Source organism: Protopterus annectens, chromosome 15.part0 (genome assembly GCF_019279795.1).
Source record: "Protopterus annectens isolate FY-2018-M chromosome 15.part0, PAN1.0, whole genome shotgun sequence".
Taxonomy (NCBI): Eukaryota; Metazoa; Chordata; order Ceratodontiformes; family Protopteridae; genus Protopterus; species Protopterus annectens.
The window spans coordinates 375,668,579-375,692,620 of record NC_056749.1 but is presented as its reverse complement, the minus strand read 5'-3'; the positions used below and the strand labels follow the sequence as shown (position 1 = coordinate 375,692,620).

The 24,042-nt window shown below is 37.6% G+C and overlaps 1 protein-coding gene across 5 annotated transcripts in view; it reads right to left on the bottom strand.

The window, feature by feature from the left end:
• DRP2 (dystrophin related protein 2) overlaps positions 1–24,042 on the bottom strand; it is a 4,029,288-nt gene that overhangs the window by 537,134 nt on the left and 3,468,112 nt on the right. For 4 of the 5 annotated variants that reach the window (XM_044057116.1, XM_044057114.1, XM_044057115.1 and 1 more), the window contains one exon: positions 7,192–7,328. In XM_044057116.1, coding sequence (XP_043913051.1) covers positions 7,192–7,328 — 137 coding nt within the window. Of the gene's footprint in view, positions 1–7,187; positions 7,329–24,042 lie in introns of those variants that run through there. The other variant, XM_044057118.1, reaches the window with a different exon arrangement.

The window sequence follows — 24,042 nt, the reverse complement described above, 5'->3', positions numbered from 1 at the left end:
TCTAATTCCTGGGCCCTCTAAAACCGGACGTCCTGGACACGAGGTTCTTTTTCTTGCGGCTTTCTTTGTTGTTTTTCCTTTTGCTTTTTTGGAGAATCGCGGAGGCATTTGTCGGCATTTTATTATTACACCGCCTTCCCAAACTAATCCTGGTACACCTAATCTTCTTTATAGTGCGCTTGTTAAATCTAGCACAACAACAAATTAACCTGTAGCCAACCACGGTATAAGCAAGGAATGTAACACCAGTAGGAATAATCTGTTTCCCACTAAATTTGTTTCATTCCCTTTTTTTACATTCACTTTAAAATACTGAGGCAAAAAAAATCAAAAAAGAAAAACCAAATAGCCCCCCAGCATGATTAACTGAATCGGGCCGTCTGAAAAACTTGAGACGCCAACCTCAACTTGCAAACTGCTTCTGCATCTCTGCATCCGCCAGGGCAAAAGAAAGAGGATATGACGCCGGTTTGTACACCCTGATGTCCTGTCCTCGACTAATGCCGCGCTGACCGACGACGCCAGCCATATACTTTGGTATTCGACGACGACAGGACAGCGGACTACCCCAAGTGTTAGGACTGCAGCAATGTGGTATGAAGAACATCCACTAGAGCAAGCGACTTAAACCTTAGCACGGATATAAATAGGATGTGCTGGAGGGATAGATTTATCACTCAGAGACTCCCTATGCTGTTGAATAGAGTCCCGGTCCATGTGAGGCAGAGCACCTCGCTGGCTCTGTTCAAGAGAAATCTTGACCTGTGGATGGGAGATCATAGTTTTACCCCGGGAATCATCTCTGTGTCACTGCTGGACAGAGGCACAACAAACTAATGGGCACAGTATTTTTTCATATAAGGGGTGGCGTAAGCCACAAAAATTTGGGCTAGGCTTATAAATGCCTTAGGGCAGATAGCCTAGTATAAACCTATGAACCTATAAAATAGTTTTTTATTCAGGCATGTCCAAGGGTCAGCTCCCAGTGTTCTCTCCTGTTTATCTGATGAATCTGGGCATCTTGAGGCAATGTAGAAACTGCCTCATGTACACAGACAACCCTCTCCTCCGACCACCCAACACTACAACCTGTGAGAGATGCACTTATCTAGCTAAACTGGAGGTAAACCTCTCTCCAACCAAGACTGAACATGACAGTCATGAGGAGAAGGTACACATTTGCACCACACCACACTCATCACATAGTCTCACTAAATCTACACCACCAAAATCCACACACAGTAACACAAAAACATTCGCGGAGGCTCTCAATAATAATCTGTATAAGCAACAGAGACCTCCAAAGCAGAAATGCAAGCAACCTCCATCCCCCAACACAACCCAAATGACACATAGCCCACAGACTCAGTGTGCCACTCAACCACAGCCAATAAGGCAAAACAACGTACCCAACACACTAGTCATAGGTGACTCTATAGTCAGGCACACTGATGTCCCACTCACCAGGCTAAACAAGGAGAAGGTTACTGTCAGCTGCCTGTCAGGTGCCAGGATCCACCACATAAACCACGCACTCAGGTCACTCCACAACAAGTGCAAATATGACTCTGTCATTGTCCATGTTGGTGTGAATGACCTGAGATGTACCTCCCTGGACTACACGAAAAGAGACATGGAAGAGCTGTCTGATCCTAGCCCTGAGTAGCATTCTGCCATTGCCCAGAATGATATCACAGTACAAGGACAAAATTATTGACTTCAACAATTGGTTAAGCTTCTGGTGTCATTCTAAGGGGATTCAGTATCTGTCTGCTTGGGATGACATGGTCGACAGACCACGATGCTTTGCCACAGATGGCCTACACCTGTCACCCCTGGGATTCCGGATACTGGCTAAGGCTCTTGCTGCCCCTATAGTGCCTTTTTTAGGCAGGGTTCAAATAACAAATTCACCACCATAGCAGGAGCAGGTAAGCAAAAACTGAGGGTAATGCTACTCAATGCTAGAAGTCTAAATCTCAAAATGCACTCACTCGAGGCACTCTTTAAAATTTATTTATTTATTTTATTTTACATTTGTTAACCGGGCTAGTCTAACTGGATATATTTCCATTTTCAGTAGAGGCCTGGGAAGAAAAGCTCCGGCAATTATAGAACTTTAAAATTAAAAATTAACAGAAAGGATTATAATAAAAGTACAACAAGAAATACTACCTAGAAATAAAAAGTATGCTGTACAACAAGTAATAATAATATAGAGTAGGAAATTACTCTAATAAGTTTAATACTTATACTAGAGAGAGTTTATCAGCATATTAATTTAGGAGCATCAGTTAGTTTATCTTACAAGGAATTAGCATGTAACAATCCATTACGAGTGTTAGTAATTTAAGTAATTAGCATGTAACAATCCATTACGAGTGTTAGTAATTTAAGTAATTAGCATGTAACAATCCATTACGAGTGTTAGTAATTTAAGTAATTAGCATGTAACAATCCATTACGAGTGTTAGTAATTTAAGTAATTAGCATGTAACAATCCATTACGAGTGTTAGTAATTTAAGTAATTAGCATGTAACAATCCATTACAGTGTTAGTAATTTAAGTAATTAGCATGTAACAATCCATTACAGTGTTAGTAATTTAAGTAATTAGCATGTAACAATCCATTACGAGTGTTAGTAATTTAAGTAATTAGCATGTAACAATCCATTACGCGTGTTAGTAATTTAAGTAAGAATAGAAGGAATAAGAAGTAAAAGGAGCTATAATTAGTAAAAAGCAAATGATTAGTCAGGGTTGCTGCAGGGGCATAACCAGTGTGTTTTGAGGTGTTTTTTGAGGTTGTGTTTAAATAGAGGCAAGGAAGAAAGTAATGTTAGTTCATTGGGCAGTAGGTTCCAGTTTTTTCCCACTGTGTTAGAAAAAAGAGAGTCTCCAGCCAGGTTGTCAGACTTGCATATGCAAGCAAGCAGTTTCTTAGAAGAGCACAGGGAATTCAGATTTTTGTAAGGGAGGATGAGATTGGAAAGTATAGAAGTGCTGTTGGGTTGGTAGAAGATCTTGTGGGCAATGGTGAGTTGGGATACTATCAGTTGGTTTTGAAGTTCAAGCCAGCCTAGTTGCCTTAGATTCAGACACTGGTGGGTTCTAAAGGGATTGCCAGTGGTAAATCTGGCGATGTTATTATAGGAATTTGTTAGCTGGGTAAGATTATTTTTCTTTAGGTTAGTATATATGGAGAACATAGATATCTGTGCAGTGACTGAGACCTGATTCAAGGCTCCAGAGAGCACCCCTGAACTACCAGGCTATAACTCATACCACACTTTTCGGCCATGTAACCTGGACCGAAACACCAAAGGTGGAGGTGTGTCCATATTCATTAAAGATATCCACACCTCCATGCTAGTTGCTCAGCATAATGCATCCGAGGTTATCCAAGTGCAACTAACTCTGGGCAAAACTGCAATCCAAATTGTAGCTTGCTACAGATCTCCCACCATGCCCCAAGATTCCCACTCCTCTTTTCTTGATGTACTGTAAAATATTAAGGTTCAACCAAACACCCTAATAATGGGCAGCTTCAACTATCCCACCATTAACTGGGAAAACTACTTGTGTACCAACTCCTTAGATCAACGCTTTCTGGAATTCATAAACTCCAATGCCCTAGATCAACTTATCCACACCCCCACCAAGGGCAACAATATCCTAGACCTAATCATTACCAACATGAATGACCGGTGTTCCACACCTGAAGTCAACTCCTCGTTGGTCCGATCCAACCATAAGCTTATCACCCTTGATATCCACATCCCACCCCCCCACCCCATTAAGGAAACCACAGTAAAAAATTTCTCCAAAGCCAACTTCATGCTTCTTAAGACAGAAGTGGTGAACTTCATGACATCCATGCAGATGGACAGCACAGCTACAACTGCTGAATCCTACACAAATGCACTCTATAAGCACTTACACGAGTGCATGGATCGTGCTATCCCAAACAGAACCAAGATGCTATCCTCCAAAAAAAGGAAGCCAATCTGGTGGTCCCCTGCCATAAACAAACTGTACAACAGAAGGAAGAAACTGTTGCAAAAGAGAGTAAAATTCCATGAGTGGAGGAGCTCCCTGGTCAGCCTCAGTAAGAAGCTGAGATCCCTTATAAGATCCTCCAAAGCTAGCTACAAAAACAAAATCGCCACTAAATCCAAGGACAACCACAAAGCATTCTATAGCTATGTCAAGAATCTAGATGGCAACAGCCAGATCTGCTCTGAGTTACAGCACAAAGGCACGAAAATTACAGAACCAACTGATATTGCCAACATCCTGGAAGATCGGTTCAGTGCTAAATTTACCCCCCTCTCACCCCCTAAAGGGCCCATATCTATACAGGAAGAATGCAGAGTCCCTGTAATCACAACTACGCAGGTAAAAGCTGCACTCTCTAAAGCCAAAATCACAGCATCCATGGGACCGGACAACATCCCAGGCTGCATTTTACATGAATTTCAGAATGAACTGGCTCCCCACTTAAGAACCATGTTCAATAATAGCCTCACATCAGGCTTTGTGCCCACTGAATGGTGCACAGCAACAGTTATCCCACTCCACAAAGGAGGAGCCTCCACTGATTCCAGGAACTATCGACTTATTAGCCTGACGAGCCTGGTCTGCAAGGCCATGGAACGTATCATCATGGAACTCATAAACAAAGACATTGTAACCTCCAAACTCTGAATCCCACCCAGTTTGGGTTTGTGAAAGGCAGATCATGCCTCTTGAACCTGATCGACTTCTTTGAGGCAGTCACCACAGCCGTGGATGAGGGTAAGGTGGTTCACATAGCCTATCTTGACCTCACCAAGGCTTTTGACACCATTCCCCATTCTGGAATTATAGATAAACTCACTAAACTAGGTATAAATCCTTACATCACAAGATGGTTTGCCAACTGGCTCACTGACAGAACCCACACTGTAAAAGTTGCAGATTCCAAATCTGACCTCAAAGCAGTGACAAGTGGAGTAGCACAGGGTTCAGTCCTGGGACCTCTCCTGTTTGGTATCTACTTCTCTGAAGTGCAGGCTAACACAGAAGGCCTCTGGCTAATGAAGTTCACAGATGACTGCAAACTAGGAGCCATAGTCAAGTCCCCAAATGATGTGGACATCCTACAGAAGGGCCTCACTGAGACAGATGCCTGGTGTCAGAGCCATGGCATCAAGCTCAATGCCAAAAACTGCAGTGTCATCCCCTTCGGTAAAAACTCTGTACCCATGAATTACCACATAGGCAGCAATCTACTTAACACCAAATGGGTGATAAGAGACCTTGGGACCCAGGTGGACTGTAGTCTCTCCTTTGATAGTCACATCACCACAGTAGTCAGGAAGTCCTTCTATGTGGCATACCTCATCATAAAAGGGTTCTCATCCAGGAAAAAAGAGGTCATTGTTCCCCTCTACTCGTCACTCATTAGACCCATTATAGAGTACAATGCCCCTCTTGGAATGTACCTCACAAGACATCTGCAGCAGTTGGAAAGACCACAGAAGTACCTCACAGAGAGGATTACTGGCCTCAAACAAATGCCCTACACTGACCGCCTCAAAAAACTCCAGCTTTACTCCGTAGCATATCGCCTACTCTGAGGTGATCTCTGCCTAACATATAAAGCTATGTCAAACCCAGAGCTGCTGGACATGCTACACCTAAAGAAATCCCAATCCCTCCAAGCAGCTACATGCTCCAGGGAGCTAAACCTTGTCACCACAATAAACAGGACATGCTGGAGGTATAGATTCTTGTCCCAGAGACTTCCTATACTCTGGAACAAGCTACCCATCTATGTCAAGCAAAGTTTTTCATTAGCAGTCTTAAGAAAAATCTTGATGAGTGGATGGGAAATAGGAAATACACCCCGGGGATCACTTCTGTGTCTCTGCTGGACAGTGCCACAGGAAAATAACTTTCTTGGGTAGTGTAAGCTATAGTACCTTGCTGGCTAGGCTTACGTAGCCCCTTGGGCAGATAGCCTAGTACCTACCTATGAACAGTCGCAGGCAATGAAGATCTCACTGTAGGACTGGTAAGTGGAGAAGAGGAAATGGGAGGGGACCATTTACATTTAGGGAGGGGTGGGAACATTTTAGGTTTAGGGAACAATCAAGAATTGTCTCAATCTTAGCCTTATTGAGGAAAGGAGGACTTTAGGTTTAGGGAGTGACTGAGAGTAGATCGGAGTTAAACTTGGGGAGGGGGATTTGGGGTTTATGGAGCAATAGGAAGTTGGCTCAGAGTTAGGGTTAGTAAGGGGATAAGATTTTAGGTTTAAGGAGTGATTAGGAGTTGTTTTAGGGTTAAGGTCAGGTTCTGCGAAGGAAAGTTAGCTTAGTGGCAGTGCACTGGAATCAGGGTGGTGGGAGTAAGGGCACTTGCCAACATTAGCAAGTGCCAGCAGGGAAGTGCATTGTGAGCTAATGGTACATGGGCTCTTGTAGTGGATCCATATATTTTCTTTATTCCACCTTGGATAGGTAAACTACAAGACATCTTTGCATCACTTAAGACAGATATACATTGGTACTACCATTTCAGAAGATTTCAGATAGGATAGGTTACTGATTCCTGTGCAGCCTCTGTGAAAAAAACTTATTCTTCATCAACTGCATCCTTTTTCTAGTACCCTTTTTACACATATATGTTAGTTTATTAGCCACTCAGTTGACTATAGTCTATCCCAGCATCAGCTGGTTGACTTTAAGTAGTCTGAAGTGCATTTGTCTATTGAAGGCGTTGTTAATATGGTAAGTAACAGTAGTTCTGTTGGCACTTATTTATAACATTTATAATGCCAATGGAACTGGCCTTGCTTATAACAGCTAGCTAGTACTACCTTCCTCATTTACATTATTCATCAGCTAAATACCAGTAAGACAGTACTGGATCAAACCCAGTGGATTAATACATTAGAAGACAACCTCCGTGCAGCAAACAAGGCTTAATTTCTTCAGCACTTTCTCATTATGATATAATACATGTATTCATCACACCTATACAGTTCACCTTTTCTGTGGACAGACTGGAGGTGCAGAAATTTGCATGCTGTGTAGTTTACCTTTTGATTCTCTGAACTGACCAGAAATACATATTGATTTTCTCATCTCCAAATTACAGTATAATATTTGACTACAGTATAACACACAAGGAATAGAACTCACGTTTCTATGGCATTAGACTCAAGCAATGACTGCACAGGTAGATAGCCTCTCTGTGGATGCTTGCTGAAATATTGTTTGGAGCGGAATTTATTCTTCAGAGTTTTGGCAAAATCACGCATGTTCTCACCAGATGTGGTCTATAGTATAAAGAAAAAAGTACACATTTATACAGAAGCAGATCTGGACAGGACTAGGTCATTAGTTAAGAAAATGTGTTACAGTACACCTAGCACACATGAGACTTAAGGGCAAAGAAGAGAAAAAATAACATGGTATCCTTAATTCTGACATTTCAGCATGCACTTGCCATTTCCTAGAAAAAGGCAGTTTTAACCGGTGACTCTTTAATTTAAAAGTCATCATAAACACTAAAGGTATTAAATTCACTCAAAATGTTATATAATCTAAATTAGACCTGCATAAATTTACAATGTGTTTATTTACAAAATGTTCACAAAACGTTTGATTTACTACAAATGTGCAGATTTCTGGGCCAGTGTCATGTCATATAGGGATAAAGCCATGACTACGATCTAGGTGACTTAGGTCTGACTATTGCCTTGGTTATCTGAGGCACTGGCAAAGGAGGATGAGCGAGTCCATCTTCAGAGCAGGGATATGCCCATGACTGCACCTCAAGACTGATCCTCAGCAGAAGATGGGGACAAGCAGAGGGCATTGTCTTCAGGGAAGTGGAAACCACAAAGAGCCAGCAAAATTAACTTCAAGAGAAATGTGTATTCACAAATACATACAGCAGACAAACCGGTTTCGGCTGGACAGACACAGCCTTCCTCAGTGTATAAAAGCACCACACAAAAAACATGCTGTTTAAATATTATAGAGCCATTTCCCATTGGTTGAACATTCATAAATATTCATTAAGTCCAGGTGGGAATAAACCCCCTAACTTGATGATCCACTTTTTTTCTTTATTATTTAAAATATTATGCCACTCAGTTTTATTCAATCGATTCCCATGAATAACATCAATAACCATAAAATTAAACTCCGCAGTGGGATGCATTAAATGGTGTTTGTACAAAGCATTTGTTATTTTTTTGTGTTTAATATTGCTCATATGTTCTGAAATCCGTGTTCTTAGTGGGTGAGATGTCTGCCCTATATAGAATGCTCCGCAATGGCAAGTAGCAAGGTAAACAACCCAATCATTGCTACAATTGGCAAAAAAGCCTAAATCATAAACCCTGGAGCAATTTCTACTAGAGAAAGCCTTAGATGTAGTCACATATTTACAATTTGAACAATGACCACATGGAAAACATCCATATAAGGCTTTGCCTGACAATGTAGTCTGTTTGTGTAAAGAATGTTTGCTATCACAACGCTTATAATGATTAAAATAGGATTTCAAATTTTTTCCATTTCTATATGAAAAAGTACATCTATCCGGAATGAAATTGGCAATATTGTGATCAGATTGGAGAATATTCCAATTCCTATGAACACTATCCAGCAAGCAGTTGGTGTTACGAGCATAGGTAGTAACAAATCTAAGTGTAGTTGATGTAGCAGCAGTGTTGTTTCTGTATTGAAGTAAATCTGACCTTTCCATATTGTGTACCTGGTTTTTGGCCATTGTAATATTACCATCTTTGTATCCTCGTTGTTTGAACCTGTCAGTTAAGTCCCTTTCATTCAAACAAAACGTATGTGACTTGGAACAAATACGTTTGGCCCTTATGAACTGAGATTTAGGAATGTTCCTAGTGATATGTGGTGGATGGTAACTGGAAGCATGCAGAACTGAATTATATTGAGGGAACTTTCTATACATTTCACTATCCAAGGTGCCATCAGGCAACTTGTGTATAAGAACATCCAAAAATGTAATGTTCTTTTTGTCATGATGTTCAGTGAATGTCAGTCCCCATTCATTGTTATTAAGGTATAAAACAAAATCAGCAAGTCCAGATTCGGTTCCCCTCCAAACCAACCACATATCATCTAGGTAACGTCTCCATATGTCCATATCAGGTAGAAAAGTGTTTCTGGAGACGTCATAAATGATTATAGACTCAACATAAGCCATGAAAAGGTCAGCATATATGGGGGCAAAGGATGCCCCCATAGCTGTACCTTTAGTTTGCCAGAAACACAGATCTTTATAATAAAATACATTACATGGAAGAACATATCTGGCCATGTCAATCAAAAAGGAATTGAACAGTGGAGAATACAATTTGGCAACATCTAACCAATGTGCCAAGGCTTTCAATCCTGCCTGGTGTGGTATATTCGTGTAAAGTGCACTCACATCTAATGTGCATAGAAACCAGTCAGCCTCAAGTTGTGTGTCTGATATTATTTGCAGAAATTTAATGGTGTCCTTTAACCTAGATCTAATAGATGGTAATAGAGGTTTTAAATATTTGGTCAAAAACATAGACAGTGGCTCTGTAACATAGCCCCTACCAGATACTATAGGTCTGCCCGGAGGATTAGTAGCATTCTTATGGATTTTAGGTAAAAAATAGATGTATTGTACACGGGAATCCACTATAGACAAATGTTGAAAAGTTTCATTGTTAATAATTGCCCGATCCTTGGCATCAACAAGAAAACATTTTATGCATTTGACAAATCTTAAAGTAGGATCAACAGACATATAAGAATAGTATCTGGTATCAAAAAGCTGTCTCCGAGCCTCCCTATCATAATCTGTCCAGTTTTGCACAACCACAGCCCCACCCTTATCAGCTGTAGTAATAACAATATCCTTATTATCCTGTAAATCACATATTGCCTGTCTCTCCATGAAGGATACATTGTTATATTTAACAGCAGCATCAGAACTGAAGTAGTGTAGATCTTTGAGCACACTGTTTAAAACAGATGGACTGTGTCATGCATAGGTGGTACAAAACTGGATTTGTGATAGGTGAATTTACCATGATCCACATTATAACCAGAATCACCAAAAAATAGTTTAAGATTAAGCAATCTGCAAAAGTTGACTACATCTTGAGCAAGTGCATCTTCAGAAATCATAAACCCAGGTATAAAACTGAGACCTTTATTCAGAATAGAAATGTGTGTGGAGGATAGAACAAAATTAGACAAATTCAACACATTGTTAGATTTTACATCATTCAATTTTTCAGAGCCATTGCTAGTAGGCCTTGAATATTTTGAACCTTTCCGATGTTTGTGTCCCCCCCGTCTACGTTTAGTTCTAAAGGGACAACCCCAGGTGTTCTTTTGGGAGAGGGGGACCCCGATGCTGCCAGGGATTCGTTATCTGTGCCAGACGATGTATCATCATAAGATGAGGTGGTCCCATTATAGTTTTTGCGTAAAATAGACCTAGGTCTTTTACGTTTCATAGTAGAAGCTGGAGGGTTATTAAACCTCACATGCTTAGCCTGATGCAAAAATGGATTCCCACGTAAATAGTCTTCCTGGTCCCTATGGAATTTCTTCATTTTTCTAGATTTCAATTCAGCATCATATTTTTTAAGGTCAACTGCTACCTTATTCAGTCTAGCTTCAAATGAGGGTTCCTTTTCAAACACCTTAAGTTTGTCCGCTAGAGCAGTAATACCTGTAAGTCCCCTATCAATTGCCCTATTGTGAAAATTTAGTAATTCAATGACAAAAGCCATAGTGGCTTCCTGTTGTATTTTGGACCAATTTTTGGTCAGTTCATCATCCATACCATTGACATGTGGGACCGTACGAATACGTAATCCCCTAGGGGTGATGTTAGCAGTCTGATATGCCCTAAAGAGCTTGCTGTGCCATACATTAGCACGCAATTGTCTAAGCTGCTTGTTTAAGTCATCAATCAAAACTTGACAAGATGACTCCGAACTACTTGATTCAATGGGTTCAATATTTACATTATTATTATTGGATAAACCAAATGCCCCTAGGTCATCCTTATCTGCAACCAAACCCGAAATAAGGTTTGATAGATCCATGCTGGTAACCAAGATTTGGAAAAATATATACTGTCAATATTGGTATCAAAACTGAACCAAGCTTACAGCTACCATCCACCACATATCACTAGGAACATTCCTAAATCTCAGTTCATAAGGGCCAAACGTATTTGTTCCAAGTCACATACGTTTTGTTTGAATGAAAGGGACTTAACTGACAGGTTCAAACAACGAGGATACAAAGATGGTAATATTACAATGGCCAAAAACCAGGTACACAATATGGAAAGGTCAGATTTACTTCAATACAGAAACAACACTGCTGCTACATCAACTACACTTAGATTTGTTACTACCTATGCTCGTAACACCAACTGCTTGCTGGATAGTGTTCATAGGAATTGGAATATTCTCCAATCTGATCACAATATTGCCAATTTCATTCGGATAGATGTACTTTTTCATATAGAAATGGAAAAAATTTGAAATCCTATTTTAATCATTATAAGCGTTGTGATAGCAAACATTCTTTACACAAACAGACTACATTGTCAGGCAAAGCCTTATATGGATGTTTTCCATGTGGTCATTGTTCAAATTGTAAATATGTGACTACATCTAAGGCTTTCTCTAGTAGAAATTGCTCCAGGGTTTATGATTTAGGCTTTTTTGCCAATTGTAGCAATGATTGGGTTGTTTACCTTGCTACTTGCCATTGCGGAGCATTCTATATAGGGCAGACGTCTCACCCACTAAGAACACGGATTTCAGAACATATGAGCAATATTAAACACAAAAAAATAACAAATGCTTTGTACAAACACCATTTAATGCATCCCACTGCGGAGTTTAATTTTATGGTTATTGATGTTATTCATGGGAATTGATTGAATAAAACTGAGTGGCATAATATTTTAAATAATAAAGAAAAAAAGTGGATCATCAAGTTAGGGGGTTTATTCCCACCTGGACTTAATGAATATTTATGAATGTTCAACCAATGGGAAATGGCTCTATAATATTTAAACAGCATGTTTTTTGTGTGGTGCTTTTATAAACACTGAGGAAGGCTGTGTCTGTCCAGCCGAAACCGGTTTGTCTGCTGTATGTATTTGTGAATACACATTTCTCTTGAAGTCAATTTTGCTGGCTCTTTGTGGTTTGTACTGTTCTGGTATGTGGAGCCTGGCATTTGCTCACGTGCAGGGGACTTTTCTTTCTGATACTCTTCCCTTGACTTCCTGCTGGGGCCTGTGACTTCGATGCTGCTACAGGGATTCGTTGTAGCAGCCTTCAGTTGTTATGTTCTTTTCCCATTTTTGATCCACATTTTATTTTATCTTGTTTTTTATGGATATACATTTATCTTTCATTCAGTTAGGGGTTTGCGGTGGTTTACCTACCAAGTTTAGAGGGATTCTCTGATATCACCGTTTGGCTGTAATATGTATGTCGAGTCATCGAGCACTCCTTTTTAGTCTTGGCTGATGCTGGTGGATGTAGGGACATACTCGTGAAACCCAAGGCTTTGATTCATTCAACATCTAACGTATATGGAACAGGGATCATACGCAAGTATAAGCGACACCATTTGGAGGTTTTTTGTGGAATATATATATTGAGTTAACTGTCGTCTTGCTGTATTCAATTGCGACGACGCTCGTATAGTGTAGGAACTGGACTGTGATGTGATTTAGACATTTTATACATACTTTTGAGGACCAGGGTATTACCGAACAATAGTTATGGATTGTATAATTACGGGCAACTTCTTCTGCCATTCAACATCTATAAACACCTTGTACTATATACTGTTTCGGACTTCCGGCTATGTGACTGGGGGAATTTGCTTCTAGACTTTAACATCATTTTCCTCGTGAGTTTCTATGCAACGCTGTTTGGATGCTGGGACTGTTATGTCGTGTACACACTCTATTTACAGCTTCAAGGATTAAGACATTTTGGACATTTTTGTTTGTTATGGGGAATACCATATGGTTTTCTTCTTTATGTATATGTTCTTGATGCAACTCGGCTTTTGAGTAAAGTTGGGAGCCATCTTGAGCGTTTCAAGTATTTTGCTGGTTCTGTTTTGAACAAGTGTTGGAATATCTTTTTGTAACTAAACATTTACAATTACGCTGCACTATATACAGTTTTGGATTACTAATTCTTTTTGAGCATGCATGTTTACCATTTTAGGCAATGTTTTGGTATCACATTTTTGATTCATACCAATATGTAACCAATTCTTTATATAGTATGTATGTGGGGTCTTCTATTAACATGTATTCAAGAACCTATTTCTTATTGCATATATAGTTACATGTGCATTTGAGTTGTTATTTTTTATACTTTAGCAGTCTGGTACATTTTCTACACTTGGGGATGTTGAGTTGGTATGTCAGCTTTGGTGTCAAGATTCTCCAAATATGTTAGATTTTGATTCTTCAAAGTAATAATCACAACTACTTGTCATAGGACAGTTATATGATAGATACTGTTGATATTTTGGGTCTCAGGTCATTACTATTTATGGACATAGGTTGTTCATTGTTTCATTCACAGTTAGGTTACTGTTTTTGTAATGATTGGTATGTACATTTATGATTAGGGTTTACAAATTGTTTCAGGGGTCCCAATTGTAGTTTTATATAATTCTTACACATTGAACACATTACTAAAGTTATTTGGTTTAATATAATAATAGGTATGGAATATTATTCTAGTATTTAACATTATTATCCTTATATTCAGCATTAGCCATATAGTATTAGCATGCGGTGTTATGCTTGGGTATGTTCAATATATATGCATACTACAATTTAGGGTGCTCGAGTGTTTGACTACACCAGGCAAATCATAACACACATGCTATACTTTTCCAAGTGTTTATCTTTTCTTTATCACTTTGAGTAGATTATTGTCTGTCTTGGTCCCATTGGGGTTTATCCTCTTATCTCTATTTGGATAGGGGTATTTGGATCTCAATTCAGTATATATTGTATTTCAACTTTTTGTCCGCTCCTGCCTTAATCCTGGTAATGTTTCCCAATATTACATATTTGGCTGATTTGTACTAATTTGTATTTGGACCTTTGGCTTTTTCTAGAATTGCTGTGGACACAGCTATTATACATCATTTTTGGTGTTTTTTTCTGCTGTTATTGTCCATTGTGGTTTATAGTTGTCGTGTTTTTTTTCTACAAATAACCATTATTGACAGCTATCTACACAGAGACTATTCTGATTGGACTGTCTTGGTTCAGTTTTGATACCAATATTGACAGTATATGTTTTTCCAAATCTTGGTTACCAGCATGGATCTATCAAACCTTATTTCGGGTTTGGTTGCAGATAAGGATGACCTAGGGGCATTTGGTTTATCCAATAATAATAATGGGAATATTGAACCCATTGAATCAAGTAGTTCGGAGTCATCTTGTCAAGTTTTGATTGATGACTTAAACAAGCAGCTTAGACAATTGCGTGCTAATGTATGGCACAGCAAGCTCTTTAGGGCATATCAGACTGCTAACATCACCCCTAGGGGATTACGTATTCGTACGGTCCCACATGTCAATGGTATGGATGATGAACTGACCAAAAATTGGTCCAAAATACAACAGGAAGCCACTATGGCTTTTGTCATTGAATTACTAAATTTTCACAATAGGGCAATTGATAGGGGACTTACAGGTATTACTGCTCTAGCAGACAAACTTAAGGTGTTTGAAAAGGAACCCTCATTTGAAGCTAGACTGAATAAGGTAGCAGTTGACCTTAAAAAAATATGATGCTGAATTGAAATCTAGAAAAATGAAGAAATTCCATAGGGACCAGGAAGACTATTTACGTGGGAATCCATTTTTGCATCAGGCTAAGCATGTGAGGTTTAATAACCCTCCAGCTTCTACTATGAAACGTAAAAGACCTAGGTCTATTTTACGCAAAAACTATAATGGGACCACCTCATCTTATGATGATACATCGTCTGGCACAGATAACGAATCCCTGGCAGCATCGGGGTCCCCCTCTCCCAAAAGAACACCTGGGATTGTCCCTTTAGAACTAAACGTAGACGGGGGGGGGACGCAAACATCGGAAAGGTTCAAAATATTCAAGGCCTACTAGCAATGGCTCTGAAAAATTGAATGATGTAAAATCTAACAATGTGTTGAATTTGTCTAATTTTGTTCTATCCTCCACACACATTTCTATTCTGAATAAAGGTCTCAGTTTTATACCTGGGTTTATGATTTCTGAAGATGCACTTGCTCAAGATGTAGTCAACTTTTGCAGATTGCTTAATCTTAAACTATTTTGGTGATTCTGGTTATAATGTGGATCATGGTAAATTCACCTATCACAAATCCAGTTTTGTACCACCTATGCATGACACAGTCCATCTGTTTTTAAACAGTGTGCTCAAAGATCTACACTACTTCAGTTCTGATGCTGCTGTTAAATATAACAATGTATCCTTCATGGAGAGACAGGCAATATGTGATTTACAGGATAATAAGGATATTGTTATTACTACAGCTGATAAGGGTGGGGCTGTGGTTGTGCAAAACTGGACAGATTATGATAGGGAGGCTCGGAGACAGCTTTTTGATACCAGATACTATTCTTATATGTCTGTTGATCCTACTTTAAGATTTGTCAAATGCATAAAATGTTTTCTTGTTGATGCCAAGGATCGGGCAATTATTAACAATGAAACTTTTCAACATTTGTCTATAGTGGATTCCCGTGTACAATACATCTATTTTTTACCTAAAATCCATAAGAATGCTACTAATCCTCCGGGCAGACCTATAGTATCTGGTAGGGGCTATGTTACAGAGCCACTGTCTATGTTTTTGACCAAATATTTAAAACCTCTATTACCATCTATTAGATCTAGGTTAAAGGACACCACTAACTTTCTGCAAATAATATCAGACACACAACTTGAGGCTGACTGGTTTCTATGCACATTAGATGTGAGTGCACTTTACACGAATATACCACACCAGGCAGGATTGAAAGCCTTGGCACATTGGTTAGATGTTGCCAAATTGTATTCTCCACTGTTCAATTCCTTTTTAATAGACATGGCCAGATATGTCCTCACATGTAATGTATTTTATTATAAAGATCTGTGTTTCTGGCAAACTAAAGGTACAGCTATGGGGGCATCCTTTGCCCCCATATATGCTGACCTTTTCATGGCTTATGTTGAGTCTATAATCATTTATGACGTCTCCAGAAACACTTTTCTACCTGATATGGACATATGGAGACGTTACCTAGATGATGTGTGGTTGGTTTGGAGGGGAACCGAATCTGGACTTGCTGATTTTGTTTTATACCTTAATAACAATGAATGGGGACTGACATTCACTGAACATCATGACAAAAAGAACATTACATTTTTGGATGTTCTTATACACAAGTTGCCTGATGGCACCTTGGATAGTGAAATGTATAGAAAGTTCCCTCAATATAATTCCGTTCTGCATGCTTCCAGCTACCATCCACCACATATCACTAGGAACATTCCTAAATCTCAGTTCATAAGGGCCAGACGTATTTGTTCCAAGTCACATACGTTTTGTTTGAATGAAAGGGACTTAACTGACAGGTTCAAACAACGAGGATACAAAGATGGTAATATTACAATGGCCAAAAACCAGGTACACAATATGGAAAGGTCAGATTTACTTCAATACAGAAACAACACTGCTGCTACATCAACTACACTTAGATTTGTTACTACCTATGCTCGTAACACCAACTGCTTGCTGGATAGTGTTCATAGGAATTGGAATATTCTCCAATCTGATCACAATATTGCCAATTTCATTCGGATAGATGTACTTTTCATATAGAAATGGAAAAATTTGAAATCCTATTTTAATCATTATAAGCGTTGTGATAGCAAACATTCTTTACACAAACAGACTACATTGTCAGGCAAAGCCTTATATGGATGTTTTCCATGTGGTCATTGTTCAAATTGTAAATATGTGACTACATCTAAGGCTTTCTCTAGTAGAAATTGCTCCAGGGTTTATGATTTAGGCTTTTTTGCCAATTGTAGCAATGATTGGGTTGTTTACCTTGCTACTTGCCATTGCGGAGCATTCTATATAGGGCAGACGTCTCGCCCACTAAGAACACGGATTTCAGAACATATGAGCAATATTAAACACAAAAAAATAACAAATGCTTTGTACAAACACCATTTAATGCATCCCACTGCTGAGTTTAATTTTATGGTTATTGATGTTATTCATGGGAATCGATTGAATAAAACTGAGTGGCATAATATTTTAAATAATAAAGAAAAAAAGTGGATCATCAAGTTAGGGGGTTTATTCCCACCTGGACTTAATGAATATTTATGAATGTTCAACCAATGGGAAATAGCTCTATAATATTTAAACAGCATGTTTTTTGTGTGGTGCTTTTATACACTGAGGAAGGCTGTGTCTGTCCAGCCGAAACCGGTTTGTCTGCTGTATGTATTTGTGAATACACATTTCTCTTGAAGTCAATTTTGCTGGCTCTTTGTGGTTTGTACTGTTCTGGTATGTGGAGTCTGGCATTTGCTCACGTGCAGGGGACTTTTCTTTCTGATACTCTTCAGGGAAGTGGGGCATTAGCTGAGTCACCACGGATGTGGGGCAGCATGCCAGTACACTCATTGCAAGTCCATGACAAGACATTAGTGATATGCATGGAGGAAGGAACTACCTTTCAGGATTACAAAAATCCTTCTCAGCAACATATATGAAGTGGCCCGGAAGTGCTACAATCTCTGCTGGAGGTTCCCCAGTTCAGTAGACCCTGTGAAGAAGGAGAGGCTCTTAGGGGACACTTGCCACACCAGTAGTGTCATAAGCAGGAAGGTGGAAGGCAAAACTGCAAAAAACCTTACTGAAATATTCTTCTGCAAGAATTCCAACTTAACAAAGTTTAGAAATGTTGCCTCTTCCTTTTATTAAACTACATACCCAAATTCCTGACTCACACCAATAGTTCATTACTTCCTACATTTTTATACAAAATCCTTGGTGCCAAGTACTGTTAAATTTATCCAACTGCTGATCATATTATAATGAGTGAGCACTTGTTCATGGATAATTGTAATTTGATTCTTAGATACAATTCAGGATGCAAATTTGGCAGATTGAAATCTCTTCATATAATCTTATGTACTGGTTTATATAAACTCACTGAGCTTTTATGCTACTTCATTTCAGCCCTGTAATAATAGAGCAGATACATCTCTACATTAATACATTCTGGTGTAGGTGTAAGCATCATTCCTCTAAATACTATATAGACTTTAAGTCACTGATATGGGGTATCCAACATTTTTGGGATGAAACAATATTCTTGGGTATATAATTTAAGTTTTATCCTATTTTAATTTTTTTTTATTTGTAAGTCATTAACTTCAAATATATTGGTATGGTGATATTTCTTGTAATCTTAACTTATACTCATGTTGCGGTAGCTAATGCAGAAATTATATTAACCAAAAGTTTTTAAAAAATCATTGTTTCATTTACTTTCAAAATTTAAATGCATTAATGCTACCTAATGCAGATTACAAGCCAATAAATAAAATATAAAATCCTTGTTTATATATTTTTGCATGGTTTAATAGTTCCTACTAATTCAGATGAAACTACTGCATAATTCAACAGTGTACCTTTCTGTTTCACAACAAAGGTATATACTCTCTTTCTGTCCGCTTATTCATTTAGAATTGCTAGGTCATCCATTCCAGTTTAAAAAAACACACCTTGTTTATTTACAACTAGATCAACTGAAGATCTCACTGTTGAACCTATTTCACTGCTTTCCAGGGTTTTTATAATTTGGGAGCACACAAAATATTGCTTTAAAATTATCACATACAATTATACTTTTTCTTTCCTATAATACAGACTCAGTATTTTGTGTCAAATTCTTCCAAAAAAATCATTAGTCTCATATACCCTTGTTTGTGGTGCATTATGCACACTGACATCTAATCAACCAATGGTTATATTTAACTTTAATTTCTAATAAGTTTGTTTTATTAATTTTGAATCAAAATTAGTAGGCACATTTACCAATGTAGTCCTTACTTTGATCAACCATGCTCCTTACTTTTTTCTGCAGGATAAATGAAAGCTATACAATTTTCCAGAAAAAAATCATTCACGTCTCATCCACATTTCTTGTATATGTATAATCTTCATCTTCTGTAAATATTCTTTCAAGTTCTTATCATCTTCTTTTGCTATAAGACCAGAAATATTCCAAAACATCACCACAATGTCTTTCTTTTCCCTCGTTGTTCCAAGGTGGGCCACTTTAACTTCCCTAAGTAAGATTTTTCTCCACATCTGGACATTAGTTTATCAGCCTACCATACCTAACAGATATGTATCATTTTTTTTTCATTTATGGCCAGAGCCATAGTGTAGAAAGCTAAAACCCCAACTACAAACTAGACATCTTGGGTTAACTGCTTGGTTGTCTGAGACAGTGGCAGATAAGGATGAGAGTGCTCATGTGTGGGACAGAGGTTAGGTGTTTGTTCCCCTCAATGATCCTTGGTGAAGGCTAAGAACACTGCTGAAGGGAGCGTGCTCCAAGGAGGTGAATAGGGTGGTGGGTCTGCCTGAGCTGATACAATTTTGAGACTGTATGCCATATATAACTCATTGCATGCCCTCTCTTTGGACATAGAAACAATGCGTAGGTCACTAAAATAAACAAACAAAACAAAAGAACAGTTGAAAGTCATTACCCCAAGGACAAATGTAAGATCTACTTCAGCCCCAGCTTTTATTCGAATAAGTCTGTGGGCAAGTAGAGGCTGGCAGACTTTGCAATGGACAAAGGACACTAGAGTTGAAGGGCATAGAATGACACAGTGGAACAAAAAGGCTTAAAAATGTCACCTCTCTTTCATTGCCATCATACAATTTTTTTATTCACCACATACAAATTTGAATGCATTATTTAATACAGATTACTCATATCAGGTAATTTTACCTTTCTGGAAGTTACCAATCCCAGCAACACAGTCAAAGCATTTAATAAGGCTAAAGACATATAATTTTCAATTCTTGGAATAATATAAAATGAAGAGGCAGATGCCATTCCTCTTCTATAACATCATTTATGCATGTTATTTTTTTATCCCATCCACTTTCTTTCCTGTTAACATCTTTCCTTCTTGACTGATCAGTCATACAGTTAGAGTGCTTCTCCATAGTTTTACAAATACTTTGCCACATACTCAGAAGGACATTTCACCATCTACACTCTTCTATCTATTTGATGTATTTATGTTTTTAATGTCCAAGTTTACAAAGATGTTTCCTAAGATTAATCATTAAAAAAAACTCTCTTATGATTTTCACCTATTAGATATTCATCTCCCATTTCTACCTTCAAAAACTCCAGACTCATTGGCTGTCCCTAGTTGCACAAGACGAGTGACAGATTTTTGATGCCCCTTCATATAGTCTATCTCAACACTATTCCTCTCTTTACAAATCATTCTAAAATATATTTATACTCTTCCACACTGTATTTGCAGTTTTTCATCATTATATGTTTGACTTAATTTTTTAATTCATTACTTTCTTTCTTTCTTCAGAACTGCAACTTCATAACCTTCCTTTCTCATTTCTAATATTTGTCCCAAAGCAACTTCAATCTGTCTATTATAAATCTTCTGTCAATGTGTCAGTTATGATAATATTCTGACTCTTTTCTTCTTTGTGTGGATTTCTTACCCTCCACTCTTTGCATTTCACCAGTTCCTCCTTCCTCATCTTCATTAATCACTGTCCTTCTTTTATTCTCTTTAGGGTCTCATATCTCTCTCCTCAAATTTTTGTTTCTTTGTCACATGTTTTAGATTTTTCCTCTTCATCCTTTTTCATCTAAACTAGTCTGCCTTTTTCTTCTCTCATTTTATTGATCTTAATCTCTTCTCCTAGATTTGAGTTGTCTATTCTTTCTTCAAACATACAATTAATCTGCTCTGTTGTTCCTTCCCACTGAACTCCAAATTGTTCTTCACTAATATCTCAACTACACTTCCTTTCAGAGTTGTGGATTCAGTTCCCTTAAGCTCTAGACCAACTGTACTTAATTACAGGCTTTTGTAAAAGTTATACTATCATCCATTAAACGATACTATAATTTATTGAGCTTCTCACCTATTCTGAACACCTTTATTTTAGGTCTTCCAAAATTATTTGACCTATTCTGATTTGTTCTAAGGTTACAAAGCATGTTTGCCTTCATTTCATCTTGGGTATATTTTCCCAAATCCTTCAACAGTATTTCATAACATACCTCACTAGAAAGACCATCCTCTCTTTTTCTTACACAATTACACTTCCCTATTACTCTATTCTCACTTTTTTGTTTATGTGATATTCCATCAGTCTTTCTTCATTAGGGAAACCATCATTCTATAAAATGGACAAACTTCCTTCCATCAGGATATCGCTTAACAAGAGTAATGAAACATTGAATCCTCAAGGAATTTACTATTCACATATTGCGCTACCCTTCACCCAAACATATCTCCGATTCTTGTGTGTTTCATTTTAATATTACTTTTACTTTCTTTTATTGCATATACATTTTTCTTCTTTCACCGTTATGTCCTAACGGTATTCCTTATAATTCTTGAATTCCATTTATCCAAAATTGATACTTGAGATTTTCAATCCATGGAATGAATTTTCTTTTCCTAAATTAAACAAATGCATTAAACACTTTAAAGATCTTTTGTCTGAAGTATTCCAAAATTAGCATTTTCATTTTTCCCATTTCTCTATTTTTTTCTGTTTTCTTCCGCTACATATCATGATCCTGTTGTATTATTTTTAATTGATATAACAAAAGAAACATCATTTTTAAGACTGTCATACTATTTCTTTTCAACCCAGAGCAATAAACTAAAATCCTAATGATATTTAGCATTAGTGTGAGTTACTGTTTCTATTCTGCCCAACATGCAAGTTCATCTTGTATTTATTGCTAATTAATAACAATGAGAAGATATCAAACATTAACTGAAAAATCAGAACTTCTGAAACTTTTTTGTTATTTGCACTTACTAAAACTAGAAGGAAAAGCTGACAAGGCAGGTTGTCAAACACTCAACATTTTTAAAAGTTTCAAAGTGATATTCTAAATTAACTATTAACACTAGACTAGAAGAAATGTTTTCCTATAATACATTAATTTTGAGTTTACTAATTTCAATAACCTCTTATATACACTAACACAAATTCAGTTATATGTCAAAAACTATAGTTGCATAAAATGTGCAACTATATATATCAGATTTTACTAAATCACTTTTCTCTTTTGCATCAGTGTGGTACTCAACTTTCCAGAGATCAGCTTGTAAAATTAAAAAAAAAAAAGTCTTGTTAAGACTTTTTTTATATTATGCCAGTAATAAAATCATTGAACTTGCTAATAAAAAGGTATGATGTTACCACTGGATATTGCAATACTTCATAATTATTCATGTAACTCATTCAGTCACCTAAACATTTTTTAATAAAAAGCACAGCACACAAAAAGGCATACATAAAACTAGCATAATACAGTATTGTACTGAGATACTAGAAATGATATGTTCAGCAATATTAATCTTTCATGTGCACTAGCCTATATAATTTTAACCAAATATTATTTTTATTTTTCTTTAATTACTTTTCCTCTCTCACTTCTAACAAATTGTTGCATTTGCTTAACTGAGAGATTATGTTGGCACATCTACATGGACTCATCATTTCCTCCAACCTTCTCAATCCTTCCAGGTATGCATCGAGTACAATCTGTCCATTTCTAGCCAGAACCACTGATGTATAAGACATCAATGGACTTCGACTGAGCTGTCTATTCCACAACAGCTTCTTACTTCAGTTATTCACCCTACAGTTCTTCCTTGTTATCTTATTTTATCTTGAGTAATCAACTTCTAATAATTATGCAAAAGAAACAGCGGCAAGGATGGGAACAGTTTGCATCAGTTAATTTCTAGCATTTCATGCACTGTTTTCCAGCTTGTTGCAGTGCTGCAGATGAGTAAAATATGCTCCTTCTTGCTCTTTCCTTTGTCATATAAGAGAACCAAGTACCTCTGACAACACATTAATTAGTCTTGTCACTATCCCTTCAGTGTCACTCCATGACTCCTTAGGTTGACAAAAATACTCAATCAATATTATAAGGTTACAATGGTTCTGCCTACAGTTAAATAGGTTCAACAATGTTCCATGACTGTAACAGCTCCATTTGTAATTGAAAAAATACTGTAAGACTGCAACAGATTCATACACAATACACACTTCACCACAACTACTGGTCCAGAGGTATTGGACAATGGCATCACTGCCACACATGGCAATCTGTTCTTCAGAGTATGTGATGCCACAGTTAACCCATCAGTCATTACAACTAAAATATAGAATACACTATTAATATCTTTATATTATGCAAAATTTAAAATGAGCGTGACTTCTTTCCCAGACTCCATACTCAGACATGTACACACACACACACACACACACACACACACACACACACACACACACACACACTGGAACTAATGTCTATTAGTCACACTTTTGCTTTAAGTAAGTGAAGGTAAAATATTGTTTTGGGGGGGTCATAAAATATACTGTAGCTTATATATAAAATCATAATGGGTGTTGCATTCATAACTCTGAAGAAATATGTACATTTTGGTTCCAAGACAAAATCTGAATACCTGCCAAGTAAGAAGATATTTAATAATAAATCGCAGGCACATAACTGTCATTCATTTGACTTTAAATTTTCAGTATACTTATTAGAAAACCTCTCCCTCATACAGCATGATAACCTCTTCAAAGTAATAGGTCTTCCTGTCATA